General features: G+C 37.9%; 4 protein-coding genes across 5 annotated transcripts in view; 2 read left to right on the top strand and 2 right to left on the bottom strand.

Moving 5' to 3' along the window:
• The window catches only part of LOC110053351 (failed axon connections homolog), a 44,826-nt gene extending 20,755 nt beyond the window's left edge, over positions 1-24,071 (top strand). Inside the window, exons 1-2 of one of the 2 annotated variants that reach the window (XM_089271148.1) lie at positions 19,631-20,690; positions 22,346-24,071. In XM_089271148.1, coding sequence (XP_089127274.1) covers positions 20,281-20,690; positions 22,346-22,778 — 843 coding nt within the window. In that variant the 5' untranslated portion in view covers positions 19,631-20,280 and the 3' untranslated portion in view covers positions 22,779-24,071. Of the gene's footprint in view, positions 1-19,630; positions 20,691-22,345 lie in introns of those variants that run through there. The other variant, XR_016201331.1, reaches the window with a different exon arrangement.
• Positions 269-5,343, bottom strand: LOC149105137 (uncharacterized). Its single transcript, XM_089271144.1, has 5 exons — positions 4,876-5,343; positions 3,584-3,654; positions 3,108-3,214; positions 2,437-2,546; positions 269-1,678 (listed from the first exon to the last, which is right to left on the bottom strand). Exons 1-5 carry the CDS (start codon positions 5,155-5,157, stop codon positions 1,340-1,342), a joined length of 909 nt encoding a protein of 302 aa, XP_089127270.1. The 5' UTR covers positions 5,158-5,343; the 3' UTR covers positions 269-1,339.
• Positions 5,358-11,840, top strand: LOC110055894 (uncharacterized). The gene is made up of 3 exons (XM_089271166.1): positions 5,358-5,516; positions 6,578-6,933; positions 11,285-11,840. Exon 2 carries the CDS (start codon positions 6,579-6,581, stop codon positions 6,927-6,929), a length of 351 nt encoding a protein of 116 aa, XP_089127292.1. The 5' UTR covers positions 5,358-5,516; position 6,578; the 3' UTR covers positions 6,930-6,933; positions 11,285-11,840.
• LOC149105136 (uncharacterized) lies at positions 11,864-15,980 on the bottom strand. The gene is made up of 3 exons (XM_089271120.1): positions 15,716-15,980; positions 15,543-15,607; positions 11,864-14,573 (listed from the first exon to the last, which is right to left on the bottom strand). Exons 1-3 carry the CDS (start codon positions 15,906-15,908, stop codon positions 11,865-11,867), a joined length of 2,967 nt encoding a protein of 988 aa, XP_089127246.1. The 5' UTR covers positions 15,909-15,980; the 3' UTR covers position 11,864.
• Positions 24,072-25,722: the final 1,651 nt, after the last annotated feature.

Below are 25,722 nucleotides of genomic sequence, written 5' to 3'. Positions count from 1 at the left end.
GCCCTAAATGCTCAGAAAATAGTCTTTTTGGAATTGATGGAAAAAGGGCAAAAATCATCAAAAGTGGTGATTTGGGAAATATACTCCACCAGATCGAAGCCAGGCATTTAATCATAATTTAAAGGGGCAGTGATAGCAGGAGTTCCTTAGCTTGTTTGAAAACATGTACAATATTTTATTAAGTTAATCACTGGAATCTGCCATGCAAATTGTTTTGTTTTTTTCATTTTGCTGGATACATAACAAACTAAAGTAAAGTGAAACCCAATTTATATCAGAATTGATTTATTAAGTTTTTAATGGTTCTTGTTCCTCTACATTCTATCATCACATGAGATATTTTTAACATAATTTGCTGACTGCATTGCAATTTACAATAAATAATGAGAAAACATTTACACTGTCCATCAACAGCTACAAAATTAGAAAATTCCGAAATATCTGTTAGCTTAATTCAAAGTTAACAGAATTCACCTGTTTGTCATTTGAGAAAAAAATGCTATCTCTTCATTTTCTTTTTATCTGATTGCACTTTATGGGGGCAATGGCCTACCTGACACATAGGGTAAACATGCAACTCTGACTGAGCTTGCCTTAGCAGGACCAACAAAAGTTTCCAATCCAGAGAGAATTATCTTCAATTTCTCTCTCTAAAAACAGACAAATTACACTAGCCTCTGCTGAGGCAACTCAACCATGTCAATGATAAATGTTGCTCAAAGCTGAGTACAAGAAAGGTCTAGCTTGGGTCTACTCCTCGACCCTTTTTTTCCTTTAAATACTTCTGATTGCCAGTGAACAATGACTTAACAAATAATTAATGAGGATTTTCAAGTTGATCAAATATTCTTAACTATAACAAGAAATCTCTCTTTCAAAAGAACTACAGTATGGGTCCATTTTGAATAACTGGCTAAAGAAGCTAGATCAACTTTGCAATCTTGTATATTTTGAAGTATGAATAACTTCAAAGTAGCTGTACATATATCTTGCAAAAAAAAATAAGTATTTTGACTGAAAATCTGTCAGTTGGCTGTTACTGGTTGCTATTTCATACTGGAGTCCTAAAATGTTTCTAGCTTGTATTCTCGTGATGGTATATTTTCTATAGGATAAATAATTATTACTAAAAATGCAAATTTATGATGTCAATTAACTCTATGAGCATTCATCTGTCAATGACAAATTCATCAAATATTAATATGAAAATACAATGATCTGCTCTTAAAAACCATATAAAGGTTTGTATGCTTTTTAAAATTCTTTGTCATGCTGTCAACCAGTGACCACTAGCAACCTTAGATACAAAAAAAGAGAGAAACATTACAGGGTTAAATGTCTACTCTTTCAGAGCCCATTGAGGGAATTCAGTTGGGGACTGACGTTCTGACTTTTCCTCTGCTTCAATTCTTGGCAAAATTCTTTCTTTTGCCCTCTTTGTGAGCCTTTTCTTATAAGCTTTGTCCAGCTTTTTTTTCATTTTCCTGAGCTGCCTGCTTTCCCATGAGAGTTTCTTAACAGCATACTTCATGACTTTTGCATTGCCATTCTCGTCATTCTCACAGCAGCTTTCCTCGCTGCTCATGGCATCCATGATAAGGATCTCTGCAGCCTTGCCCTTTTCATGCTGGTCAGCCCAGTTGACCAATTCAAGGGCTGCTGTTCGTCTTGACAACTTCTAAAAATACATAATTATATAAAAGGATGAGTAAGATATTCACCTTCTTACAATACAGTCAAACCACATCTTGAGTTTGTTCAATTACTTTTGTTCAACTATAAATTTGTTGGATCATGTGTACTAAAGGTATCCGCAGTTGAGTGTCGATCGATACTTTTGATTGATACTCTCAATCAAGATCTCGATCAATACTTGATCGACATCCCAATTGATACTCGGTCTACACACTATCAACACTTGATCAACAGTCGGTCGATAGTGTGTGAGTGTCAACCGACTCATATCAATCGATCGAAAATTAGTCGACTCTTGACTGACACTCGACCGAGATGATGGTGGAGTGTTGATCAAGTGTCAACTGAGGTGTCGATGGAGTGTCGATTGAGTATTGATCAAGGGTATTGATCGACACTCGACTGCGGATGCCTTTAGTACACATGATCCAATTTGTTTACAATATTTTCATTTCTCTGAGCACACTGGGTTGTAGCTAAAAGAGCTTTATCTGTTGTAGTCCAATGCATAACTCTGTGTGTTTTTGCTGCATAGTGATATAGTGAAATTTAACAGGTTTAATAGCCTGAGTTTACATGTATGTATGTTAAGGCAAACAAATAAGGATTAATAAAAGAAAAAAAAGTGTGGTTTTCTACCAAGCATCCATCTTTTTGGATTAATTTCATATTCTTTTCAGAAGTCTGAACCTGCCTTCACAGCTTGGATGGCATTTCTTAAAGTGCAAAGTACATAGCTACCTCTCTTTGACGGCCACTCTTGCGAGTCTTCCTTTTGTGATCTTCATATTTAGAAGAGCTCTTTAGCCGCCTTGTCTCGTAACAAGACAGGTAATATCTTTGCAAAGCAGCTGTTAAAAAAAGAAGTGGTAGCACATGTATGATGCAGACTAAACACTTCAGAAAAGACAATTGTTATTTAAATATATATTTGGCAATAATCGTTTGACATGACTATTTGATGAGAATTGATGGACTGAACCTAGGAATAATTTTGCAGGTTTTCTAGAATTAGCCCTATAGCATGCAAACAAGCATGGCAACCTCCTTATTTATTTATTTATTTATTTATTCATTTTTTGATGTAATGGCTGTGATTAAGAAAAGTTTTCAGAAATCATTTCTAATCAATGGAACCAGCAGGGGTTTCATTAATGTTTTCAACAGGAGGGCAACTGGTTTTTGCAGGCAGGCAAAACTTTATAAACTGAACTTCTTTGTAGAAAAACTTTCCCTAGGTGGTCAAACGAGGTGGGCAAAATCATCCTCACAGCTGGTCAATTTGCCTGGTGCCCTGCCCTTAATTAAACCCCTTCAAAGTTCATGCATGGAACAAGTTTCAGTTTCAACGTTTAAAGCACATGAATACACAATGTACATTTACATAAATTGCCTTGGTAAAAGCAGTGTACCTTCAATAATGGCCCTAGTCCATGGACATCTCTCTGGTCCTCCATATTCAATAAGCACTTGGTTGATAACCCTCTCAAAGATTATTTTGTTGCTCTCTGAACTTACTCTAAAAAGATATAGCATCAACAAACCATTCAGTTTGCTTCATTGTAACACTGCACTTCAGATATTTTAAAACAAGACACATTTTGGACATCATGTATAGTTCTACAGCTGTAGGTGTTATTGCAGATTACTCTGCAAGACAGGGATTCCTTTATCACTCTGCCTGATGGTTGATGTCAGCCACAAGGCAGAAATAAAGACAAGCAATTTTCGTTTTTCCAGCATAGTTGTGGAGGATTACAGACTGTGTTGTTAAGGTTACCCCACATGTATAAATTTTAAACAGGAGGCCACTTTCCCCAATTTGTGTTGTATTAGACAAGACACTTTGCCTTGTAAAATCAGATGTCCATATCATTGAATTACTCACTCTTCATCAAGGTAGAAGCCATGGAAGTCATCTTTTTTGGCCAGAACTTTGTACATTTTCCTGATTGATCTCTGAGAAAGAAACCTTTCAGTTAAAAATAGAGTTTATTGCAGTTGACAGCCTTCTAGGATTGAATTTATTTCCTCTTTTCCACAGAGGCTAGTGCAACTGACTAGCATTTTACAACAGACTCTTTTGAGTTTGTTTATTAATGGTACAATTTATTTGTTCATTTAGGGTGCAGTTTGACAAAGCGACATGTGTTTTAAGCAGTTTCACTGAAAATGACATTGCAAGGATCCTTTACGACATTAGAAAATAATTTTAAGCTTTTGAGTTGAAGGCACATTTTCCTTTATTTTTTCAAAAGTTTTCAAGAGCAACTACTTTTCAGCAACTACCATAATCAGGAAAAAGCAATATGTTTTCTTCAATTACCTTTTGCTTTGTTTTTGTAGGCCCGTTGGCCTTTTGAAAGAATAATGCCCTAAGAATAGCCACTCAGAGTGTACATTTTATTGGCTACAAACACTAGATATAAGCTTTAGGTTTCAATAACAAGAATTATTGGTCAAGAGAAATTTAGTTAATGGTCCTGGAATTTGTCTAATGGATGTTAAAATGTTTAAAAAAGTTACTTTAATAGTAAGTTTCCACCTGTTACTGTCAAAAAGTTACTTTAATAATAACTTTCCACCTGAGGTAAATCAAAAATAACCGAACAACATGACCACCACTTAACAGTCTGAATAATTATGCACACATAATTCATTTGCGCGCCCAATTACGTTATGTTTCTTTAAACGCGAACAACTACGTCAAAAGAAAAAGGAATAGGAAAAATTTTTCAGTGAAGTCATGAAACCGTATTTCTTTGATTTCATTTTGTAGGCTTAGAAGCGAAAAAATTCTACATTAACCTCAACCTTGCCCGAGGTAAATCAAAAAACACGTGATCTGAACAATTATGCACGCATAATTTCGTTCGCGCGCCAAATTAACTGTGTCACATACGCATACGTAAAAAAAATGGAAAAGGAAAGTTTTTTCTTTAGTCTTGAGAATTTATATTTTAGATTGTATTTCGTAGGCTGAGAAGCAGAAAAATTCAAAGTTAACCTCACTTGATTTCCGTCTTAATTAAGCTTAAGTCCTTAATTATGATACTCGAGAGCCAAACAATAGAAATCATTCAAACGAATTTGTTCGATCTGTATATGGGTCACTGATTTCATTCTCATGCAAACAAGATCCAACAAAATTTAAATTTCATGCGTAAACTTTTCACTTACTCTACATGCAGCTGGTACCACAATTCGCGTGGTCTGTCTTCGACGATGGAAACGTCTTCGAGTACCATTTCCCGCTTCAGCATTTCCTTGGCTCTCCAGCCGCTGCTCGATCCGTTTGAGGACTTCAGCATGAGTTTTGCTGTTTCTTTCGTGCTCCTCCCTGAGCTTCTTGTTTTCCTCGGCAAGTTTTCTATTGCTTGTTATCACTTCCTCCAATAATACCAAGCATTCGTCGGACAAGTTAGCTCGAACGTCCGTGAGTACATCAACTCGCTCTACCATGATTCTCGATCTCCTGCTTGTCGACAATGACTAGGTATTGGTTGGCTGATCTCCAATGTAAAGTCGACCCAAATGTCGTAGATATTGAAAGAAGAAAAAAGGACTTGCAAACTCGGAGAAGACAAGAATGTAGCTAACAACCTCGAAGAGTAAAGAACGCTCGCCGAAAAAGCGCGCCAATTTATTTGAACTACCGTTACGGGTGCCTCAATCTAGTGCTTCACGTGATCACTAACCAATGTCAAAGTTCCAGTGTCATTTATTAACCCGAAACTCGAGCCTTCTCTACTACGCTTGATCTTCGGCGGGAAATCAGGTCAAAGAGCGTTGAATTTACTCTCCTCTGTGATAGTTTTAAGGTAAGTTCCATTTATTCTTGGATAATACTCCTAATTTGCCGCTTCACATGTCTTCAGAAGCTTTTCAAGCACATGGACAATTTTTTGACTAAAGAAGTAAGCTTGCATAACCTGAGATCGACATGCTCTCATCATTAGTGTATATATTAAATACAGTATAAATCCAAGTGTATGGTTCTTGGTCCGGTTAGAAAGCTAGTGGCTACTCATAATGAAAGCCCAAGTGACATCCATCCAAACCCTAGGGCATTACAAGGGAAATATAGCACCAATTTAAACTACTTTTTCTTCTAGTTGTAGTGACCACCACTGATCAACCAGGTTTGCACACGGGGTGCTTACCATTACTAAGAAAAACTGGTTACGTTGACTTTGAATGATACAGAGAATTTCTGATTTTCTTGTTCCAAACGAAAACACTATATAGTGCACTACCTCCTGAGGTACATGTAGTGCACAATTGCTTGATTTTACAGGTTTTAACTGTCTGATCCCTAATTTTGACTGTTAACCAAAATTTCTGCCGGAATTTTTTGGGTCAATGTTAAGCACCAGTAAGTTTTCCTTCTAACAACTTCTTTTCCTCTTGTGACTCTGATCTGTTTCATTGGTCACACCAGTCACAAATAATGCATTTTACAAAATAACTGAGCTACTATGCGGGCTCTCATTGGTCAATAGGTGTGTTTAGATGAGAGTATGTAAACGGGGTTGTGACATTTTAGATTCGCGCATATTTTTGAGAATTATTTTATACCGGTAAAAGCAATGGAGTACTCAGGTTGGGAGAATTCTCGAAAGTTACCCTCAACTACATCTTGGGTTTGCATAACTGTCGAATTCTCCCTACCCTCCTTGTGTTTAGATGAGACTATGTAAACATGGAAAAAGTTCTCTATTGCTTAAACTTTAAGTGGAAGGAAATAGCTTAAAACCGTAGAGGAATGGTCCTGATCTCTTAATCAAGGAAATTGATGTCCCGTAGTTTGAGAATATACGAAAAATAATGCAGAAAAGGATGAGCCCTATTTTTAGTATATCTGTTTTCATTATTTTAAGAGAATGGGAAAGCACAATAAAAGTGCACGCAAGGAATACTTAAAAAGGAGAAGGAACAGATTAAAAAGGAAAAGAGAAGAAGTAGTCAGTGAAGAAGTTAATAACGATGATGAGATTTCAACAAGCACAGACAATGACAGCTGTCTTGGACAGGATAGCAGTGAAAGTGAAACTGGTAGTGATATTCTGCAAGGTTGTTATCTTGACCCTAATGATCCCGAAGTCCAGAGGCGTTATAGTTATCCTGATCCAAAGCATGATCGTCTTCTAGTGGGATTTTACAGATTTCAGGAAAACAAAAGGAAGCTGCTTAAACTCTTACGAAACCCTTTGGGGGATGAATGGTTTGGATAAAAAGGTAGGATTCAATAATGTGAATTTATGGCATACAAAAAATATGAAGATCCTTGAAGGTAATATTTAAGCAGTGGTCTTAGTAGTCATCACATATTGCCAGAGCAGTGTTTCAATGCACTGTCAGCTTGGTTGAATGCTTTAGTTTTTTAGTTTTGTTTCATCTAAGTGTTATTTTCTCTTTTTGTTAAAGGCACATATTGCCATGCCTTTTAAACAATTCTCAGCACATCTAGTGAGACATTAATCATGTAAACAAATTCAATTCATATTGGTTGAATTTGTGTTTTCAAAGTACATGTAGGATTCACTGATAATTAGGGTTTCACAAGGTAAGATCTCGATAATGGTAAATTTCATGAGTGACAGCATTTTTTTTAGATAGAAAACAATACTACAGCTGTAGATCTTGATATTTGGTACTATTTGTGAGTGACTGACAGATTGCAGAGCTTAATTGGATGGTACATGTAATAAGTGATCACATTCCTAATTGGCATGCAAATCAAGATTTTTGCAGCTTTCTTGTGTTATAACAATACAATTTATTGATTAAGGGTTTCACAATGTGAGATCTTGATACTTGGTACATTTTGTGAGTGACGGCATTTGTGCCAGATCTTTATGCTAAATTGTATCAAGATGAGTGACCACATTTGAACCAAGGCAATGATCGGTTTTGACCTGTGTTTGTTTTGTTTAATGTTATGGAGTTGGCCATTAATTTTGTATTGTGAGACCTTGATAGCTAGTACATTTTGTGAGTGCGTGATGGCATTTTGACTTGGCCATGCACACTGGAAACCACATTTACACCAAGTGACTTCGGTTCTTAAAACACATTTCATTGTTTTATTAAAAAATAGAACTTATTAATTTAAATTACACAATGTTTGATCTTGATGGTTAGTACTACATGTATTTGCCAGTGACTGAGAGATGGTAAAGCTTAATTGAACTGTAATAGTGACCACATTCCTAATTGGCATGCAAATCAAGAGTTTGGCAGCTTTCTTGTGTTATAATAATACAATTTATTGATTAATTAAGGTTTTCACAATGTGAGATCTTGATACTTGGTACATTTTGTGAGTGACGGCATTTGTGCCAGATCTTTATGCTTAATTGTATCAAGACGAGTGACCACATTTGAACCAAGGCAATGATCAGTTTTGACCTGTGTTTGTTTAGTTTAATGTTGTGGGGTTGGCCGTTAATTTCATATTGTCAGACCTTGATAGCTAGTACATTTTGTGAGTGAGGTGAAGGCATTTTGACTTGACCACGCACACTGGAAACCACATTTACACCAAGTGACTTTGGTTCTTAAAACACATTTCATTGTTTTATTCAAAAATAGAACTTATTAATTTAGATTACACAATGTTTGATCTTGATGGTCAGTACTACATGTATTTGCCAGTGACTGAGAGATGGTAAAGCTTAATTGGTATATGTAATAAGTGATCACATTCCTAACTGGCATGCAAATCAAGATTTTTGCAGCTTTCTTGTGTTATAATAATACAATTTATTGATTAAGGGTTTCACAGTGTGAGATCTTGATACTTGGTACATTTTGTGAGTGATGGCATTTGTGCCAGATCTTTACGCTTAATTGTATCAAGACGAGTGACCACATTTGAACCAAGGCAATGATCAGTTTTGACCTGTGTTTGTTTAGTTTAATGTTGTGGGGTTGGCCGTTAATTTTGTATTGTCAGACCTTGATAGCTAGTGCATTTTGTGAGTGAGATGATGGCATTTTGACTTGGCCACGCACACTGGAGACCACATTCACACCAAGTGACTTTGGTTCTTAAAACACGTTTCATTGTTTTATTCAAAAATAGAACTTATTAATTTAAATTACACAATGTTTGATCTTGATGGTCAGTATTACATGTATTTGCCAGTGACTGAGAGATGGTAAAGCTTAATTGAACTGTAATAGTGACCACATTCCTAATTGGCATGCAAATCAAGAGTTTGGCAGCTTTCTTGTGTTATAATAATACAATTTATTGATTAAGGGTTTCACATTGTGAGATCTTGATACTTGGTACATTTTGTGAGTGACGGCATTTGTGCCAGATCTTTATGCTTAATTGTATCAAGACGAGTGACCACATTTGAACCAAGGCAATGATCAGTTTTGACCTGTGTTTATTTAGTTTAATGTTGTGGGGTTGGCCGTTAATTTCATATTGTCAGACCTTGATAGCTAGTACATTTTGTGAGTGAGGTGAAGGCATTTTGACTTGGCCACGCACACTGGAAACCACATTTACACCAAGTGACTTTGGTTCTTAAAACACATTTCATTGTTTTATTCAAAAATAGAACTTATTAATTTAGATTACACAATGTTTGATCTTGATGGTCAGTACTACATGTATTTGCCAGTGACTGAGAGATGGTAAAGCTTAATTGGTATATGTAATAAGTGATCACATTCCTAACTGGCATGCAAATCAAGATTTTTGCAGCTTTCTTGTGTTATAATAATACAATTTATTGATTAAGGGTTTCACAGTGTGAGATCTTGATACTTGGTACATTTTGTGAGTGATGGCATTTGTGCCAGATCTTTATGCTTAATTGTATCAAGACGAGTGACCACATTTGAACCAAGGCAATGATCAGTTTTGACCTGTGTTTGTTTAGTTTAATGTTGTGGGGTTGGCCGTTAATTTCATATTGTCAGACCTTGATAGCTAGTACATTTTGTGAGTGAGGTGAAGGCATTTTGACTTGGCCACGCACACTGGAAACCACATTTACACCAAGTGACTTTGGTTCTTAAAACACATTTCATTGTTTTATTCAAAAATAGAACTTATTAATTTAGATTACACAATGTTTGATCTTGATGGTCAGTACTACATGCATTTGCCAGTGACTGAGAGATGGTAAAGCTTAATTGGTATATGTAATAAGTGATCACATTCCTAACTGGCATGCAAATCAAGATTTTTGCAGCTTTCTTGTGTTATAATAATACAATTTATTGATTAAGGGTTTCACAGTGTGAGATCTTGATACTTGGTACATTTTGTGAGTGATGGCATTTGTGCCAGATCTTTACGCTTAATTGTATCAAGACGAGTGACCACATTTGAACCAAGGCAATGATCAGTTTTGACCTGTGTTTGTTTAGTTTAATGTTGTGGGGTTGGCCGTTAATTTTGTATTGTCAGACCTTGATAGCTAGTGCATTTTGTGAGTGAGATGATGGCATTTTGACTTGGCCACGCACACTGGAGACCACATTCACACCAAGTGACTTTGGTTCTTAAAACACGTTTCATTGTTTTATTCAAAAATAGAACTTATTAATTTAAATTACACAATGTTTGATCTTGATGGTCAGTATTACATGTATTTGCCAGTGACTGAGAGATGGTAAAGCTTAATTGGACTGTAATAGAGTGACCACATTCCTAATTGGCATGCAAATCAAGATTTTTGCAGCTTTCTTGTGTTATAATAATACAATTTATTGATTAAGGGTTTCACATTGTGAGATCTTGATACTTGGTACATTTTGTGAGTGAAGGCATTTGTGCCAGATCTTTACGCTTAATTGGATCAAGACGAGTGACCACATCCAAACCAACTCAATGGTCAGTTTTGACCTGTGTTTGTTTTGTTGAATGATATGGCGTTGGTTAATTTCATATTGTCAGACCTTGATAGCTAGTACATTTTGTGAGTGCGTGATGGCATTTTCACTTGGCCATGCACACCAGAGACCATATTTACGCCAAGTGACTTTGGTTCTTAAAACACATTTCGATGGTTTATTAAAAAATAGAACTGTTGAATTTAGATTACACATGTTTGATCTTGATGGTTAGTACTACATGTATTTGCCACTGACTGAGAGATGGTAAAGCTTAATTGGACTGTAATAGAGTGACCACATTCCTAATTGGCATGCAAATGAAGAGTTTGGCAGCTTTGTTGTGTTGTAAATTACAATACAATTTACTGATTAAGGGTTTCACAATGGGAGATCTTGATACTTGGTACATTTTGTGAGTGACAGTGTTTGTGCCAGATCTTTATGCGTAATTGTGTCAAGACGAGTGACCACATTCAAACCAACGCAATGATCAGTTTTGCTAGCTAGTACATTTGTGAGTGCTTGATGGCATTTTTGACTTGGGCATGCACACTGGAGACCACATTCACACCAAGTGACTTTGGTTCTTAAAACACATCTCCTTAGTGTTTTATTCAAAAATATAACTTATTTAAATACTTAGATTACACAATGTTTGATGGTGATGTTTAGTGCTATTTGCCAGTGGGTGTTACAAAACTATTCATTTTTCTTCCATCTTTTTCAGGCATCTCAAGGAAATTCATTGAGGCTTGGCAACTTCCATTTGAAATAGAAATCTTTTGGGTAAATAAGCAAATTGAAACATTTTGAACCATGTGACTTGCCAATTGACATGTCAATTGTGTACATGTATCCACTAATTAGAGCCAAATCAAAGGATAACCAAAAGCACAACAAAACAAATGATAATTACCGTTGTGGCTTGCTGATTTTTTTCTTATCTGATCAGCTTTTCCGCATGACTATTTGCAATTTCGAGATGCACGATTGTATATATTTTTTGTTTGTAGTTTTGATTCACACAGTTCATGTAACAGGGTTCACTTAAGTTCTGAATTTACTGCTTATATACAGGCTGTAGCATTATGTTTATGGGCCATGACTGATTGCATATAAAGATATTTACAATATGAAGAAGGCCACTGTAATTACAAAGTTGTAGAAATTCTGTTTTGGATTGACAATCGAACAAGAGACTTTTTTGATTTCTATCGTGATCACGCGTGCAAACAATAATTAATGCTCAACTTAATTAAAGGCGATCATATACTTTTTCACTAGATTGCAGTTCATTAAACTGATTTCTATAAATGAACATTTCTGATGATGGGAGACACAGCAATTTTCTTTTTCCCCCCTTGTTCAAATTTGGCAGTAGCAAATCTGGAAAAGATTCTTTGAACAGGCATAAATGAACATGGTCCTCCTGGCTGGAACTTGTTTTTGAAAACTTTGACAGGATTCCCATAACTATTTGTGTCCTCGTCGGGTATATACCATCTCATGCAAGCGAAGTAGTGTGTGAGATGATCATTTCCCAGCTTAATTGAATGGCGAAAGTAATACTGTGCAATGCCAGCAGACACACAGAATGTTTCTTTCAGGACTTGACCATTATTTGCGGGCCAGGATGCTAAAATTTGGCCTGAACGTATCCCTCTTGGTTGCAATTTAGATCCGAAGGTGGTAGACCAAATCTTTATAGAGCCGTACTTGTGTATGCTTTCCCCGAGATCACTTGGTACAATATCTATGTTTGCGTACATGACTTGGTAAACTGATTTTAGCACAGTCAAATCATCCGCGTCCAAGTGAACTAGTTTATAGCATGAAGGTGTGGTTACACCTGAATAATTTCTCCAGTTTATGCCATCTAGTGACGCAGTTGATGCAATGTTATTAAACTCGTGACCTGTGGACCAGTCTGATGGGGACATTTCTTCACCCTCGTGTCTTCCCAAACTTGTTGGTAAACACAAATGCAGAAACTCATCTTGATACATTGTGGGTAGCGTCATATCTTTCAAATACCTTGACATTAGAAATTGCCTCATGAGTTGTAGTTCCACAGATCTTTTGTTTGTCTGTGTGCTGCCCAAAATACCATTGAAGCGTTCGAAACTAAAGCACCAAAAACTCGTAACCGGTCCATGGTCAAGTATAACCTCTTTCAAATGGTTATGCAGATGCATATTTGGTGTAACGACATGCTTGCCGTACAAATTTTCGACTGACTTGCAGAACTTCAGGATCAAACCGTCGGCAATGTTCAGGTCGGTTTTGGAAATAGCCGACTGGCAGAAGTATTTACAAGCTAAAACAAACGTTTGCCAGCATCTGAAATGATCCTCCGGTAAGATACCTTTAAGGCAATAAATAGAGTATATTAGTGTCCAATTTTTCCATTGTTCAGCCGTATATGAACCCGAATTACTGGTTATTCGGGTTGGGAGCCTACCGATGTCACCAGGTACTTCTAATGATTTGATTCTGTCCTCGATGTCTGTCAGTTGACTCGGGGAAAATAATTTCATGTCGTTCCATAGTTGGAACATCTTTTTCGCTGTCCCAAGAAAAAGATTGTGCATCGGATCAACGGTGCAAAATCTTATAACGTCGAAATAGTCAAGATCAAGTAGGATGCTATAGTGCGTGATACCGCTTTTTTGACCCAGCAAATTTCGCTGGGCTTTTGTTTTGCACTTAGCAATTTTGACAGCTTGTCGACGATGGTCTTCATTAGTACGGGACCTCCACAGATTTCGATCAAATCCGGAATAATCCCTTTTTTCCCCAAAGCCACCAGGAAATTGTTTTAAACAACGCGAGCATCCAAATACTGCTGAGTGACTCTTAAATCCACAGATCTTTCGAGTTGCAGGAACGTCAGAGGAAACACACATAACTGCAGCACGGAACATTAAAGCAAATCTGCTTAGAGAAGACTTCAAACGAACGCCCTTCCACAAGGCCTTAAGTTCATCCACCGCTGGCTCCAAGAACTCGTTCAGATCTTTAGGTTCACGATCAAGTGAAGGAACAACGCCAATGACAATTATGTTTTCCCATTTAAAACGTTCAGCTCTAGGTAAATTTAAAGTTGCCAAATAAAATACCCCAACTGAGTAATCTTTCCGACGTGTCATTGGTTGAAAGAAGTCAAAGTTTAACATAAAGCCATAATTCCGGGGCTTCTTCAGGAAATCTGCTCCACCAACGGTTTGAAACTCCTTCCATAAATTCCCGTCATATACATCAGCAAGTATTTGTTCCCCCACCTCTCTTTTCCTCCATAACTCGCAATTCGAGGCGAAGTTTTGCCGCTGGACAAATTTTTCGAGCTCTTCGATAATGCTATTGGTGCAATAATATTTGATTGGGTAAAAACACGATTTACCGTTTTGAAGAGTAACTCGCGTGACAATAGTAGCATTACAATTCACTTTCCTCCCTCTGGAAAAATAAGTGTTGCTACACGTTTTGGCAACTTGTCGATTGTTCACCATCGTAAGGCAGGAATCGTATTTATACAGCTTCGTACACTTGGGGCAAACCACAAACTTGTTAAAGTTATCTCTATCAAAATTCAGGAATTGTCTGACGAGGTAGAGTGATCCAGGGAAGCTCAATATTATCTTCTCAAAAACTTCATTTGAGATTTCTATGCCCAGAACCTTGAGCCATGAGACGAGGAACCGGAGCAACCAAGCCATTCCATTATCACTCAGATGGCAAGTCGCTTGCCAGATAAGCAGAAAATAAACAAACCAAAATATCAGTGAATTCACTTTCTGTAATGGTGTCTGCCGGCGCTGAAACTCGGGAAGCGGCGGGGCACTTTCTATGTCTCTGGACAACATCTCGGGTAGTACCCCGTTCCAGATTTCTTCGGACTCGCAATCGGAACTTGACTTCTCGTCACTTTGGTGGTCATCACTGTTGCTGCTACCCGGATCTTCAATTTCATCGTCATTTGAAGGGGAAGCTGTATCATTTTGGTTGTCGTCTTCGGACTGAAACGAGTACAGAATGACGAAAACAGTGATCAAACCGCGGCTCCTGATCAGTAACTCCGAATTTATATATTTAAAACAATTAAATGGAAGTGATTGTTAATTACTGACTTAACTGGAAGGGGGTTCAAATCAAGTTTTAAGGTCATTTTGGCTACTACAGACATCTACGCCATCGGTCCCCGGAAAGATTCATTTAGCCCCGGCGGAGGGGAGGTTAGGGGGGGGGGGTGGGACTTGCATATGAAAGGGGTGGGATGCTCGTCACCTCGCTTAGGGGTGTAAATTTCGGGTTTTGGTCTCACTTAGGGTGTTCAAGGCAAAACGCTGAGCAAAAAATCCTGAGCCACGCCATGATTGGTCTCCTTGAGGGGTTTAATTCAAAATTTCCGACGAGCATCCTCACCCTTTCATGTGCGAAGTCCCCCCCCCCCCCCCCGGCATTAAGGTTCCATCCGAACGTTTCTGAGATCTTCTCGTTACTTCTCTGCCCTCCTCAGTGATTTATGAGTCAAACAACGTTGTATTCTAGATAGTTCATTCTGAATTGATTCAAAACGAACGCCACCATAGTCTTCATGCTGCAAAGACAAATTTTACTAAGCAATGTGGAACTGGGAGGTGGATGATGTCGCTCGCTTTATTCAATTCGTTGCCGGGGAAACAAACAATAAAATACAATAAAAGCCTTGCCCGGGCCGGATGTTTTCTGCCTACCACGCATAATTCAGGACGGTGGATACTAAATACAAAGACAAAGACCACAAAGGTCTTTTCCCCGAATCAAGATCAGTCAAGACTGAGTGGAAAAAGGGATCTCATACATGCTGATATTTTAGTGTTTTGCGTTTTAGTACTAAAATCAAGTTTTTAACCTTGGCTTGGTGGCAGTGGGAAAAATGTTTCGTGTATTTTAGTCGTGTGCTTGATGGCGTGCCACGTGCACATTTCAAACAGTACATTAATTACCTGCACAGAGTTTGGTCCTTCCTGAGTGGAATTTCCAGGCACTGATTGCTCATCAAGGTTTCTTTCTGTAAGTTTCAAAAGGAGGCATTTTTTTGGAGAGTTAACACACTCGCTAAAACGCGAAGATGCTTCAAACATGTCCAGGAGATCTAAACGAATCTAAAATTACTAACCTTCATCGTCTGAAGAGCTTGATGTTCCAGAATCTAAATCGCAAGACTCTACTGTAGATTGCCTGGTGCTATCGGATAAAACTGAGTACCTTTTCCTTTCGTGTCTTTCGTAGGTCGAACGCGATACGACATTATCACAATGAGCGCAATAAACGTAACCTTTAGCTTCATCGAGCGCGAACGCCGGGTCCATAATTCTCTATCGGAAGTCACGAGCTGTGAAGTTTAGTGGGACAATATCTGCTTTGTTTAAGGTCTACTAAAAGTTAATTAAAGATTGATTAAAGTTCAACTATGTTTACCAACTTTCATGTTCTAATTTAAGATGTCAAAAGAGATTATACGGATTTTAGTTTACTTTAACTCTTCCTTAAAGGTACAAAACCTTAAGGTCCGTTTTGGAAATAAAAAAAGATTGCTTAATGGTAACCTAAATGTTTTAGTTTTTAAAGTTTAACTTAAGGTTAATTAAACACCGATTAAAGTTTCATTGAACCTTTATGAAGTTTATTGTCACATTAAAGACAACGAAAGATTAAGAACAGCTTTCAGGTTCCTTTAATTATTTCTTAAAGTCACCAAAATTTGTGTTTTTGTCCTGTGTTTCTTATTCTAATTAGTTTCGTCAGTTATTTTCGTTTACGTAACGTTTCACATTTTCGTGTACATTTTTTTCATCCGTTGTTTCTATTGTTTGGTGTAGCTTCCTCTGCAGTTAGTTTTCTAGTTGTCGTTTTCATTATGTTTTAGTCGTCGTAGTCGCCACACAAATCTTGTAAGTTTCGTTATTTTTTCGTCATTTTTGCTTACTTTATTTGTATTTCGTTTTGCTTTCCTGCTCTGTATATTCAGCTTGTTTATGTGGGTTTGTTTTCAGCGAATCGCTAGCTAGTAAAAGTGCGAATCTCTTAGATGTGTGGATTTTGATTACACCTGTAATAAAGTTTTGTCACGGACAGAAACAGGCAAGCTGCATCAAAAGGGGGATAATGCTATAACATTGTATTTTTAGCTCCAAAATATTACATTAGGCACGACATCAGATGCAATCGGATTGACGTTCTCTTCATGAACACATAACCTGATCCCTGTATGTAAACATTCATCAAGATTTGTTATGACATTTTATTGCGTACAAGCGTAGCATCTGCATTTTAGAATTACTAAAAAAGGACGCATTTTAAGGCTGTTTGTACGAATGACTTTTCCAGTCGTACTTGTATATGCGAAATAAGGAAGAACTCTGAAAAGGAACTGCTTTAAAGTGCGTTTAAGCGAGACTGTATAGTGGTGCGTTTTCGCAATAGGTTGGGTCACGTCCATCAGCTCATGTACCCTCCGCTGTAGACATGACTCTTTAATGAGAAAACGTATTTGTTAACGAGATGATTTTGTATTATGTAAGCCTTCCCTCCAACCTCTTTTTATCATGAAATATAAAATGAATCTTATTTACATGAAGACACATATTTAACCAAACTTTTACAAACTTTATCAGGTCAGTCTCCATGTGCAAGGGCATAATGCATCACATCACAGCATGCATCACAGCAATTCGAAACGTGGTACACTCATATTATAGCACTGTTTTTCATAAGAATTCCGAGGCTGAAATTTGCGACTTTTCAGAAAATTTTAATGATAAAGCTGAAGCTGAGATTTTGAAAAGAATATATTTTTTCTGTTGAAAATTTATAAAATACTAAGTGTAAAACTGTTAGCTAAACCGTATAAAATTCTTCCTTTCTCTAAACGGCAAAACTAGCCAAAGAACATCAAAAACAGCACTAGCCGTATATTCGATGCTAATCAATAAGATTTCTGCAAGAAGTAATGTGTGCCATATCAGGCTTTACTACCTGCAGGCCGGCTCCAAAATTACTTCAACGCCATCTATCACCGGATATTTTTATTGATACCCCAATACACTCTTAAAAGGAAACGTCATACGCCGTAATCTAGGAATGTTCACAAAAATATTTTCAGCCTAAAATCGGCAGAAACACAAGAATTTTCAGCATGGGTCGGAAAAAAATTCTTATATAAGAAAGAGTGTACCTAAATCATATCCTGATACAGCATACAAAGAAAACCTTCGCTTGCAAATGATCAAGTTCATTGCAATCCCGGGATTCCAATGACTATTCCTCTAGAGGTATTTAACTCTACTCAGTGTATAACGCTCGATCAGGTCATGATCAAAGCTCGACTTAGCAATTACTATGTGCTGGAGCACGGGAGACTTGCACATTTCGATTTAATTTTCTTTTTTTTAGTAATTGAAAGGAAAGCGTGAAAATCAATGAAAAGGGTGACATGGGGCTTTGCGGTGTTGCGGTGTTAATGGTAATGCGGTGATGCGGTAAATAAAATCCCACCTTTCGGTGTTGCGGTGATCTCAAACTTTTTGGTGTGCGATGTTTGTGTTTTTCACGCTACGGTGTTCGGTGCAATTAAATTATTTGCGGTGCTGGGGTTTCTTGTTTGACCTTTCTCAGACCTAAATTTAGCGTGTTTTACTGTTTATTTTATTTCATTTATTTATTTATTTATTTATTTTCCGGTGTTGCGGTGTTCAAAGCGCTTTCTTACCCCCCCTCAATGAAAGGAGATCAGGAAATCTCATTTTTGCTACCTATGTTTCCGTTCTTCCCTTTCTTTGTTTTGCAGAACATAAAACAACAGGAAGATACATGAATATGTCCCCTCCTTTCACTCCGCAGCAGTTTTGCCTTAAGCTACCGCTATTGTAAAAGGGTCGAGTTTATAGCCTGATATCACGATTAATAGTCACACTCGGTAGTGTGATCAAAGAACGCATGCGGCCAGACTAGCCATGATGGATGGCGTCCGGTCGTTGTGGGATTTCCTGTTAAAAAAGTCTGATCTAGTACATTGGTGAAACTAGCAAAGCAATGCTTAAGAGGACAACGAGCCACTTGGTTAGCCCTAATCGATACCACTGCCGCTTTAAAGCAAGCGCCCGAAAACAACAGCAGTTTACTCAACAAAGTGCACCGCAACAGCGCGCGCAAAATGACGCGTACTGTCCAATTACAAGCATGACGCGTACTGTCCAATTACAAGCATGACGCGTACACTGTCCAATTAATGCTCAAATCGGGCCGCTGATAGCCAATCACGTTCGATAATTTTGTTGTAGTTTTGATTAATTATGAAAACTTCAGTTAATCATAACGGCTAAAAATTTAGCCATTAGCCGTGAAAGGGACAAAAATTTAACCGTTGGGCGTAATCGCCAGTACTCCATTGACACCTTCTTTACAGGTTCTTTTGGTAGCAGTGTATTGGTCTGGCAGCCTCCAAACACTAGCAACTGGGCCTTCAGGAAGTGAGTGGAGCCTCGGAGAGCCCCTCGTTCATAGATGGCAATTTAAGGCATGGAATTCAAACTCCTTTTGTCTTGTTCAAGACTGAAAGCAACTGAAATAGCAAAGTTGAGCCGAAAATATCAACTTGTAGATTTTGTAGCCCTTGCGTGAAAAAAACAACAAATTAAAAATATCCAACCAGAAAACCACTGCCTTTTTAGGGAGAGGGAGGGAGGGGGGGGGGGGGGGGGGGAAGAGGCTATGGAAACCCTAAAAATACTGAAAAAAGAATGAATGTGATCATGCCGACCGAGGCCGAGAAACAAACAAATTAAATGATGTGACTATTTTTGTTTTGTTTTGTTTTTTGTTGTGGTTTTTATGTTTTTTGTTGCTTGTTTGTTTGTTTATTTGTTTGCATTTTTTTAATTTTTTTTTTTTATTTTTATGGTTGAGTTACACTGCTGTACCGTAAAGCGAATGGAGTCCAAATAATATTAATTGTTTAAGCAAGCAACCCGGAACGATGATTCTGCTTGTATACCTTGGATCAATGTTGATGTAATCGGCTTTACGTGTGAAATGAAGAATACAAAAGCAGAAACCGACACAACGTAGGATGATTTTTTAAATTAAAAAGCATGCAATTAATCCCCATCGAAAAACTCTTTTTCAACCGAGACTCTATCCGTAAGACCAGGGAAGCTTTTTTTCATTCAAAAAGGCAGAACAATTCATCCCGATGGTCTGAACATCCGCGAGGAAACATATTAATTGTTTCCTTTTATTATGTTATTTTATTATTTTATTTTATCGTATGCTTATCTTTAATTTACACTGTCAATTAGTTTTACGTATGTCAGGTATATCGAAAATATGCGACATAAAAACACGTCCCAATGTAAAATTCTCATTGTACCTGAAGAAGGCTGGTTTGGCCAGCCGAAACGTAGTACACCTTCAAAAAAATCATCCTACGTTGTGATGGTTTCTGCTTTTGTATAGTCCAAATACAAATTATTCTCAAAATTAAGGGAGCAGCATGCCCAAGTTAAACTGTGCCCTTTTTTGGTTGTTCCGCTCTCCGCTTATTGTCCATGCTGTGTCCGTTCCAGATTTTACTGAGCTCCCTAACGATGCGTGACGCAGCAAATGTAAATGCACTCTATGACTTTGCGTGACCCATCACGATAACTACTGACTCGTATCAGTGTGTTTTACGGCAGTACAACCATGCAGATATGTGCATATGCTGGCATTACTGTGGTTGCATTTTTTGCCATTTATCTTCTGGGAAAGAAATTAAGAAGAAAAAAGAACAAGAAATCCGCGATGCCTGGTACAGTCGTGTTGCACCAGTTCTTTCCCTCGGAATTATCGGTTAACGGTTCTCCGCCTTGTCTCAAGTTGGAAACGTTCCTTCGTATGGCAAAGATTCCGTTTGTAAATGATTACGGTTTCAACTTTTCCAAGAAAGGAAAAGTACCTTGGATCGAGTTGAATGGTCAAGAAGTTTCCGATTCGAATTTCTGCATTCAGTTTCTGACGAAAGAATTCCAAGTGGATATCGATTCTCATTTGAGTGCCACAGAGAAAGCCATTGCTCACAGTGTCCGCACCATGCTGGAGGAAAACACTTATTGGTAAGTATGTGGTGTTCAATTTGAGATTCCGTTTATTGTTGGAGGTACCCTTCAAGGATGGGGTCAGGGCATATCCTCGTTAGTAAATGTTGAAAACCGATAACGCTCAGATTTAGCAGATACTGAAAGGCAAGCATTTGGAAAACACAATAATGCCAGTATTGCAGGTTTTAGCATCACTCATTCGACGCCGCGTAGTCTTAAATACACATAATACGGTACAACCTTCCAACCTTCTTTTACGGCTCCGTGTTACATGGCTGAAAGTGACATTGGAGGAGGGCTACCTTTCCTTTCCGATACTATTACATAATCACTCCAAAGAAGCAATGAATAATTAATTTTACACGCTATTTGATTTGCAAAATGTTAATGAGTGTATGCCTTTCAGCGCCAGTCATAGCCTGCAATACAGACGTATTTTGGCGAGCGAGCGCACGCATTTTGATAAGATGAGCGCCATCTCGCAAGAGACGAAAAGGGGCCCTAATGAGTAGAGTTGGGGCTAAAAGAGAGACAACAATACCGATAACTCGCGAACACACGGAAAACGCCTGCACTGCAGGCTCGCCAGTCACGGCTCGCTATTTCTAAACGATTTATTTTCCATTGTTCAACAGTGAGTAAAGCGTGACAATACAATGCCTAGCTTACTAATTAGAATAGATCCGCAGTGTGTACCTGTGTGGGGATATGTTTACATTTGAGAGTTGTTTGCAAATTTCACTATATTTGAGAGTTTAAAGGCTACAATTGAGAGGGCAATCATTAGAAAGATAAAGGCATGAAAATTAATATATAATAATGAATAAGGTAATATAGATATCTTGCTCTATGATATTGCACTGGCGATTCGGCATACATTTTAAGTGACCGCAGAGGACGTTGTTTACAGAATGATGTACCTTGCACATGTAGTATCAAGATGGTTTTGTGGAATGACTGAGTCTGTTACATCAAATATAAAATCAGCAACTGTATGACCATGAGATATAACTCACCAGTTAGTCCCAATAGACATCAGAATTCCACTTAGATTCTAATAAGTTTTTGCCATGATTGTAAAGAAATATTGGCATGTTGAGTAACAATAACCAATTAACATTTATAATTATGGTATGTCGAAATATTCTCACATTTTGATCGGCTCTTACTTATGATCAATTGGAGAACAGACGCATGGATGACGTCATTAATATATATGTTTTGTCAAAAGAATACTTGTCGCGTGAAAATATTATAATATTAAAATAGGGGTGCTTATTGGAAAGGGAGCGCTTATTCATCAACACATTTGGGGGGGGGGGGTGGGTGCTTATTCGGAAAGGGGACGCTTATTTGAATGGGAAAGCTTATTGAAATAGGAGCCCCTATTAATAAAAACACATTTGAACAGGGATGCTTTTTGGAAAGGTGGCGCTTATGAAAGGAGGACGCTAAATCGAATCATTACGGCATTATATAAAACAAGTAGATTCTAATGTTGCCGTGCGTCTGTTCAGTAATAGATCTCAGAAGACGTCAAAATGTCGACTAAGAACATCGTACTTTCCCTCCCCTATTGTCAAACGAGCTCCGTGAAGAATGCCTCCAAATCTGCTAAGACTTACATTAACTTACATTAACTGTCTTTCTTTTTCGTTGTTCGTTGACAGGGCCATTGCTTACTACCGTTATTTATCTGATAATGCCGGATCCGTGCGAGAATCATTCTTCGGTCATCTTTCCCTCCCAATCAGATATCTGCTATTTTACTGGCTGCAAAGAAAGTTCAGAAGAGACCTCTGGTCACACGGTATTGGTCGTCACTCCGAACAAGACCTGTATGGAATAGCTGAGAGGGATTTGCTTGCTGTGTCAGCAATTCTAGGCCAGAAGAAATTCTTGTTTGGAGACAAACCTTGCCTGGCTGACGCTGCAGTATTCGCCTTCATCGCTACGTCCACTTGGGAGTTACCCAGAAGTCCTTTTGCTGAATTTACCAAGTCCAAGGCTAGGAATCTTGAGGAGCATGCGCAGAGAATGAAGGAGATGTATTATCCAGACTGGGATGAAATCATTTCAAAGAAGAAGCACAAATCTGATTGAGATGACATACCCTATGTTTTCTCCGGTTTCCCTGCAACAGCTTCTTTCGATATAGACCAGGTATCTTAAAGGAGTTACTACACCTTTTGCTATTCATTTACAGAAAATATCTATTCATGTGAGTCCACATTTGTTTCATTATGGTCAATATACTCTCATTAACACCAATATGACCTTCATCTGCGCGTAAGGAATGTTCAAGAATAACACTTGATTATGTATTAACAATCAAAATCATCAAAAGATAAACAATACCTTCCTTTGACATTCATTGGCTGTAAATGTATTCTCATTTTGATCGAAATAAAATTCGTTGTCACGAAACGACAATCATTTACACTTTTGGACATTCCTTTTTCAGCAAAAGACTTTCAATAACAGAATTTGCATGAGCACTCACAATCAATTTTGGACTCAAATGAATGGATATTTTCTGTAAATGAACAGCAAGAAGAGTATTAGGTCACGCCTTGCGCATCTTGAAACGTTTAGCCTAAATTTTTCATGTTCGCCGTTTACAATCTGTGTTAATCTTCTCCATCCTGTACCATCCTTGTTCCTTTGTCGGTTTATCAGTATCTCGTAAGTGCTTTTCTATCCTTAGTAAACAATTATTTTCAAGTTTACTTCAATTTAAAGGTAATTTTGTGCATGGCCAAAATAACCCCAAATATTGTGACTGAACTCCTTTAAATATCACATTAGTACTAGCTTTAATATATTGCTCGTTTCCGGTTTCGTATTGCAGCTCACATTTTAAGTATGGTCTTTCTAAATTCTATTTCTGTTTCCATTTCTATTCCATTTTCTCAAGTTCTTAGTAATTGCTTGAGTAGCCAGCAATTGCAAAAAATATTCTCTTCCACGTTCATGTAAATATCGTGTTTAGAGAAAACTTACGTTCTAACGAGTCGAAAGAGGGGAATGTCGTCTTATATAACTAACGTATGCTAGCCACCGTGGCTATATCTTTTCATTGAATGATTCCTCAGAGATGAAGACATTACGACTTTAGTAGTTTTGGCTCGTGTAGTTTTTTGCGACTTTCGTAGTAGTTTATTTTATTGTATTCTATTGTCATTTTTTGGAAACTGAGAGATGCTCAGTAAAGATGTAGAGACAGTCAGACACTCCTGGCTCTTGTTGTCCTCGCTATTTACATCACCCGCCATAGCATATTTTTCTACTCTGATATATCTTTTATAGTTCATTACAGCGGAAAGTCAAACAAATAAAAATTGCGAATTGTCTCTAAGGAAAAAAGAAAGAATAAAGAAACAGCTGTTGACAGACCATCGTTTAGAATATCTTTATGTTTGTCCAAATTCAGAAGTGAACAGGTAGCGTTTACTAAACATATTCATTCACCGAAAAAACTGTGGATGTAGCGGATGTCACGTCATTGATGTTCTCTTGCTATGAAAATAACTACTTCCAAAGGTGGATTAAATTGCGTGGTGGAAGTATATACTAGTTAGAATGACTAAACAATGACAGTTTCTTGATTCTATTTTCCACTTTAGCGCAAGCGCAAATCAAACCCGGAACCATACGTTTTGGGTTCCAATAGCCCTTTTCACGGTTAATTTTGCTCATTGGCATGACAATAAAATCTAGCATGTATGTGAAGCAATTTCGGGCTATTTTGTAGTCTTCGCCCGAAATTGCCTCGCATCCGCATTGGATTACATTGTAATGCAAGTGAGAAGAATTAACCGTGAAAAGGGCTATTGTTTATTTTGTCAAGTGCGTTGCGAGTTCAATCACCGCTGATCCAAAACGCGCGGGCACTAGTAGCGAGAATGACGTGAGTGGCAATCATGTCTGACGTCATTGAGCCCCTCTGTCGCATTTTTCGACTTAACTGCTCGAACTAAATCAAACGTTCGATTGATCGAACTTAATCGAATGATTAGGTTCGATAGAGCTCGGCAATCAGACACAATCAAACTCTCACAAGAAATATAATGGAGTAATATTAATCGAACGCAATCGCACTTTGACTGAGTTCGAATAAGTTCGATGGTCGAATCTGGAATACATTCGATTAAAAACGGGAGTTATAATGTCTTTCTGAATGTTTTGTTTTTCTAGGCTGTCTTACGAAGAACATTATGTGTGGAGTCAGCTCTCGTAAGGTCTCACATCATGAATGGCTTTGAGAGTACAATAGAACAAACAACAGAAACAATGTCCCTAGCCCAAAGAACAAAAACAGCTGCTGACAATGAAAAGAATTACAAACTTTCGAGAGCCCGAAGGAGGTGGGGGGGGGGGGGGGGGGGCTTCCCAAATTAAAGAAGGACCGGGGTGATCCTCGTACCTTTTAGGGGTTAAAACAAAGCGGTTTTGCTACCTCTTAGGGTGCTTAGCCTCACTAAGGTCCACAGCGGAAGCTTTTGCAGTACCTTTCAAGGCGTTGAGCCGAAAAAAATATGGCAAGAGATAATGTGCTATGGATGATTTGTATCTTTTAGGGCAGAATAAATTTTCAAGCCACTCCCACCAAACAGGATCTTGGTACCTCTTAGCGGCTCCGTCCTTTTTATATATGAATTGCCCCTCCCCTACCCCCCCCCCCCGGGGGGGGACGAGAGCTGCTACGCTTTTCAACATTATACTGTTGAACCAGCCTCGTTTCAGCTCACTGCGTTGCTCTTAGCTTCTTGTTACATAATTTCTATTGTTCGTTTTATTCAATTCTTTGTTGTTCTTACTTGCTAAAGACTTTTCAGAAATCTTGTCTACTTCGAGTAATGCTTTCAACATTCGAAGAAGTTCAATTTCTTTCGATATGTTTCACAATCGAGCCCTCGCACATTTCTTGGTTCGACTTAGCTCGATTGCCAAACATAATCGAACCAAGTATTCGACAAGTTCGATTGAGTTTGATTTAGGTCGATTACCGAACAGTTCGTGCGGGGAGTTACGTTGGGCGTTCTGT

The sequence above is a fragment of the Orbicella faveolata genome, unplaced genomic scaffold, assembly GCF_042242905.1.
Source record: "Orbicella faveolata isolate gen_17 unplaced genomic scaffold, um_ofav_v1 contig_34, whole genome shotgun sequence".
Classification (NCBI taxonomy): domain Eukaryota; kingdom Metazoa; phylum Cnidaria; class Anthozoa; order Scleractinia; family Merulinidae; genus Orbicella; species Orbicella faveolata.
Note: the sequence above shows the minus strand (reverse complement) of the source record. Positions and strands in the feature narration are given on the sequence as shown.

What these genes read in the sequence shown, in the direction of transcription:
- LOC149105137 (XM_089271144.1), bottom strand. Translation starts at nt 5,157, where the DNA reads ATGGTAGAGCGAGTTGATGTACTCACGGACGTTCGAGCTAACTTGTCC. An exon ending in TGGTACCAGCTGCATGTAGA is followed by an intron (nt 3,655 to 4,875) that starts GTAAGTGAAAAG and finishes TTTCTTTCTCAG; the next exon opens with AGATCAATCAGGAAAATGTA. An exon ending in GGCTTCTACCTTGATGAAGA is followed by an intron (nt 3,215 to 3,583) that starts GTGAGTAATTCA and finishes ATATCTTTTTAG; the next exon opens with AGTAAGTTCAGAGAGCAACA.
- LOC110055894 (XM_089271166.1), top strand. Translation starts at nt 6,579, where the DNA reads ATGGGAAAGCACAATAAAAGTGCACGCAAGGAATACTTAAAAAGGAGA.
- LOC149105136 (XM_089271120.1), bottom strand. Translation starts at nt 15,908, where the DNA reads ATGGACCCGGCGTTCGCGCTCGATGAAGCTAAAGGTTACGTTTATTGC. An exon ending in AAGCTCTTCAGACGATGAAG is followed by an intron (nt 15,608 to 15,715) that starts GTTAGTAATTTT and finishes TGAAACTTACAG; the next exon opens with AAAGAAACCTTGATGAGCAA. An exon ending in AAGGACCAAACTCTGTGCAG is followed by an intron (nt 14,574 to 15,542) that starts GTAATTAATGTA and finishes TACTCGTTTCAG; the next exon opens with TCCGAAGACGACAACCAAAA.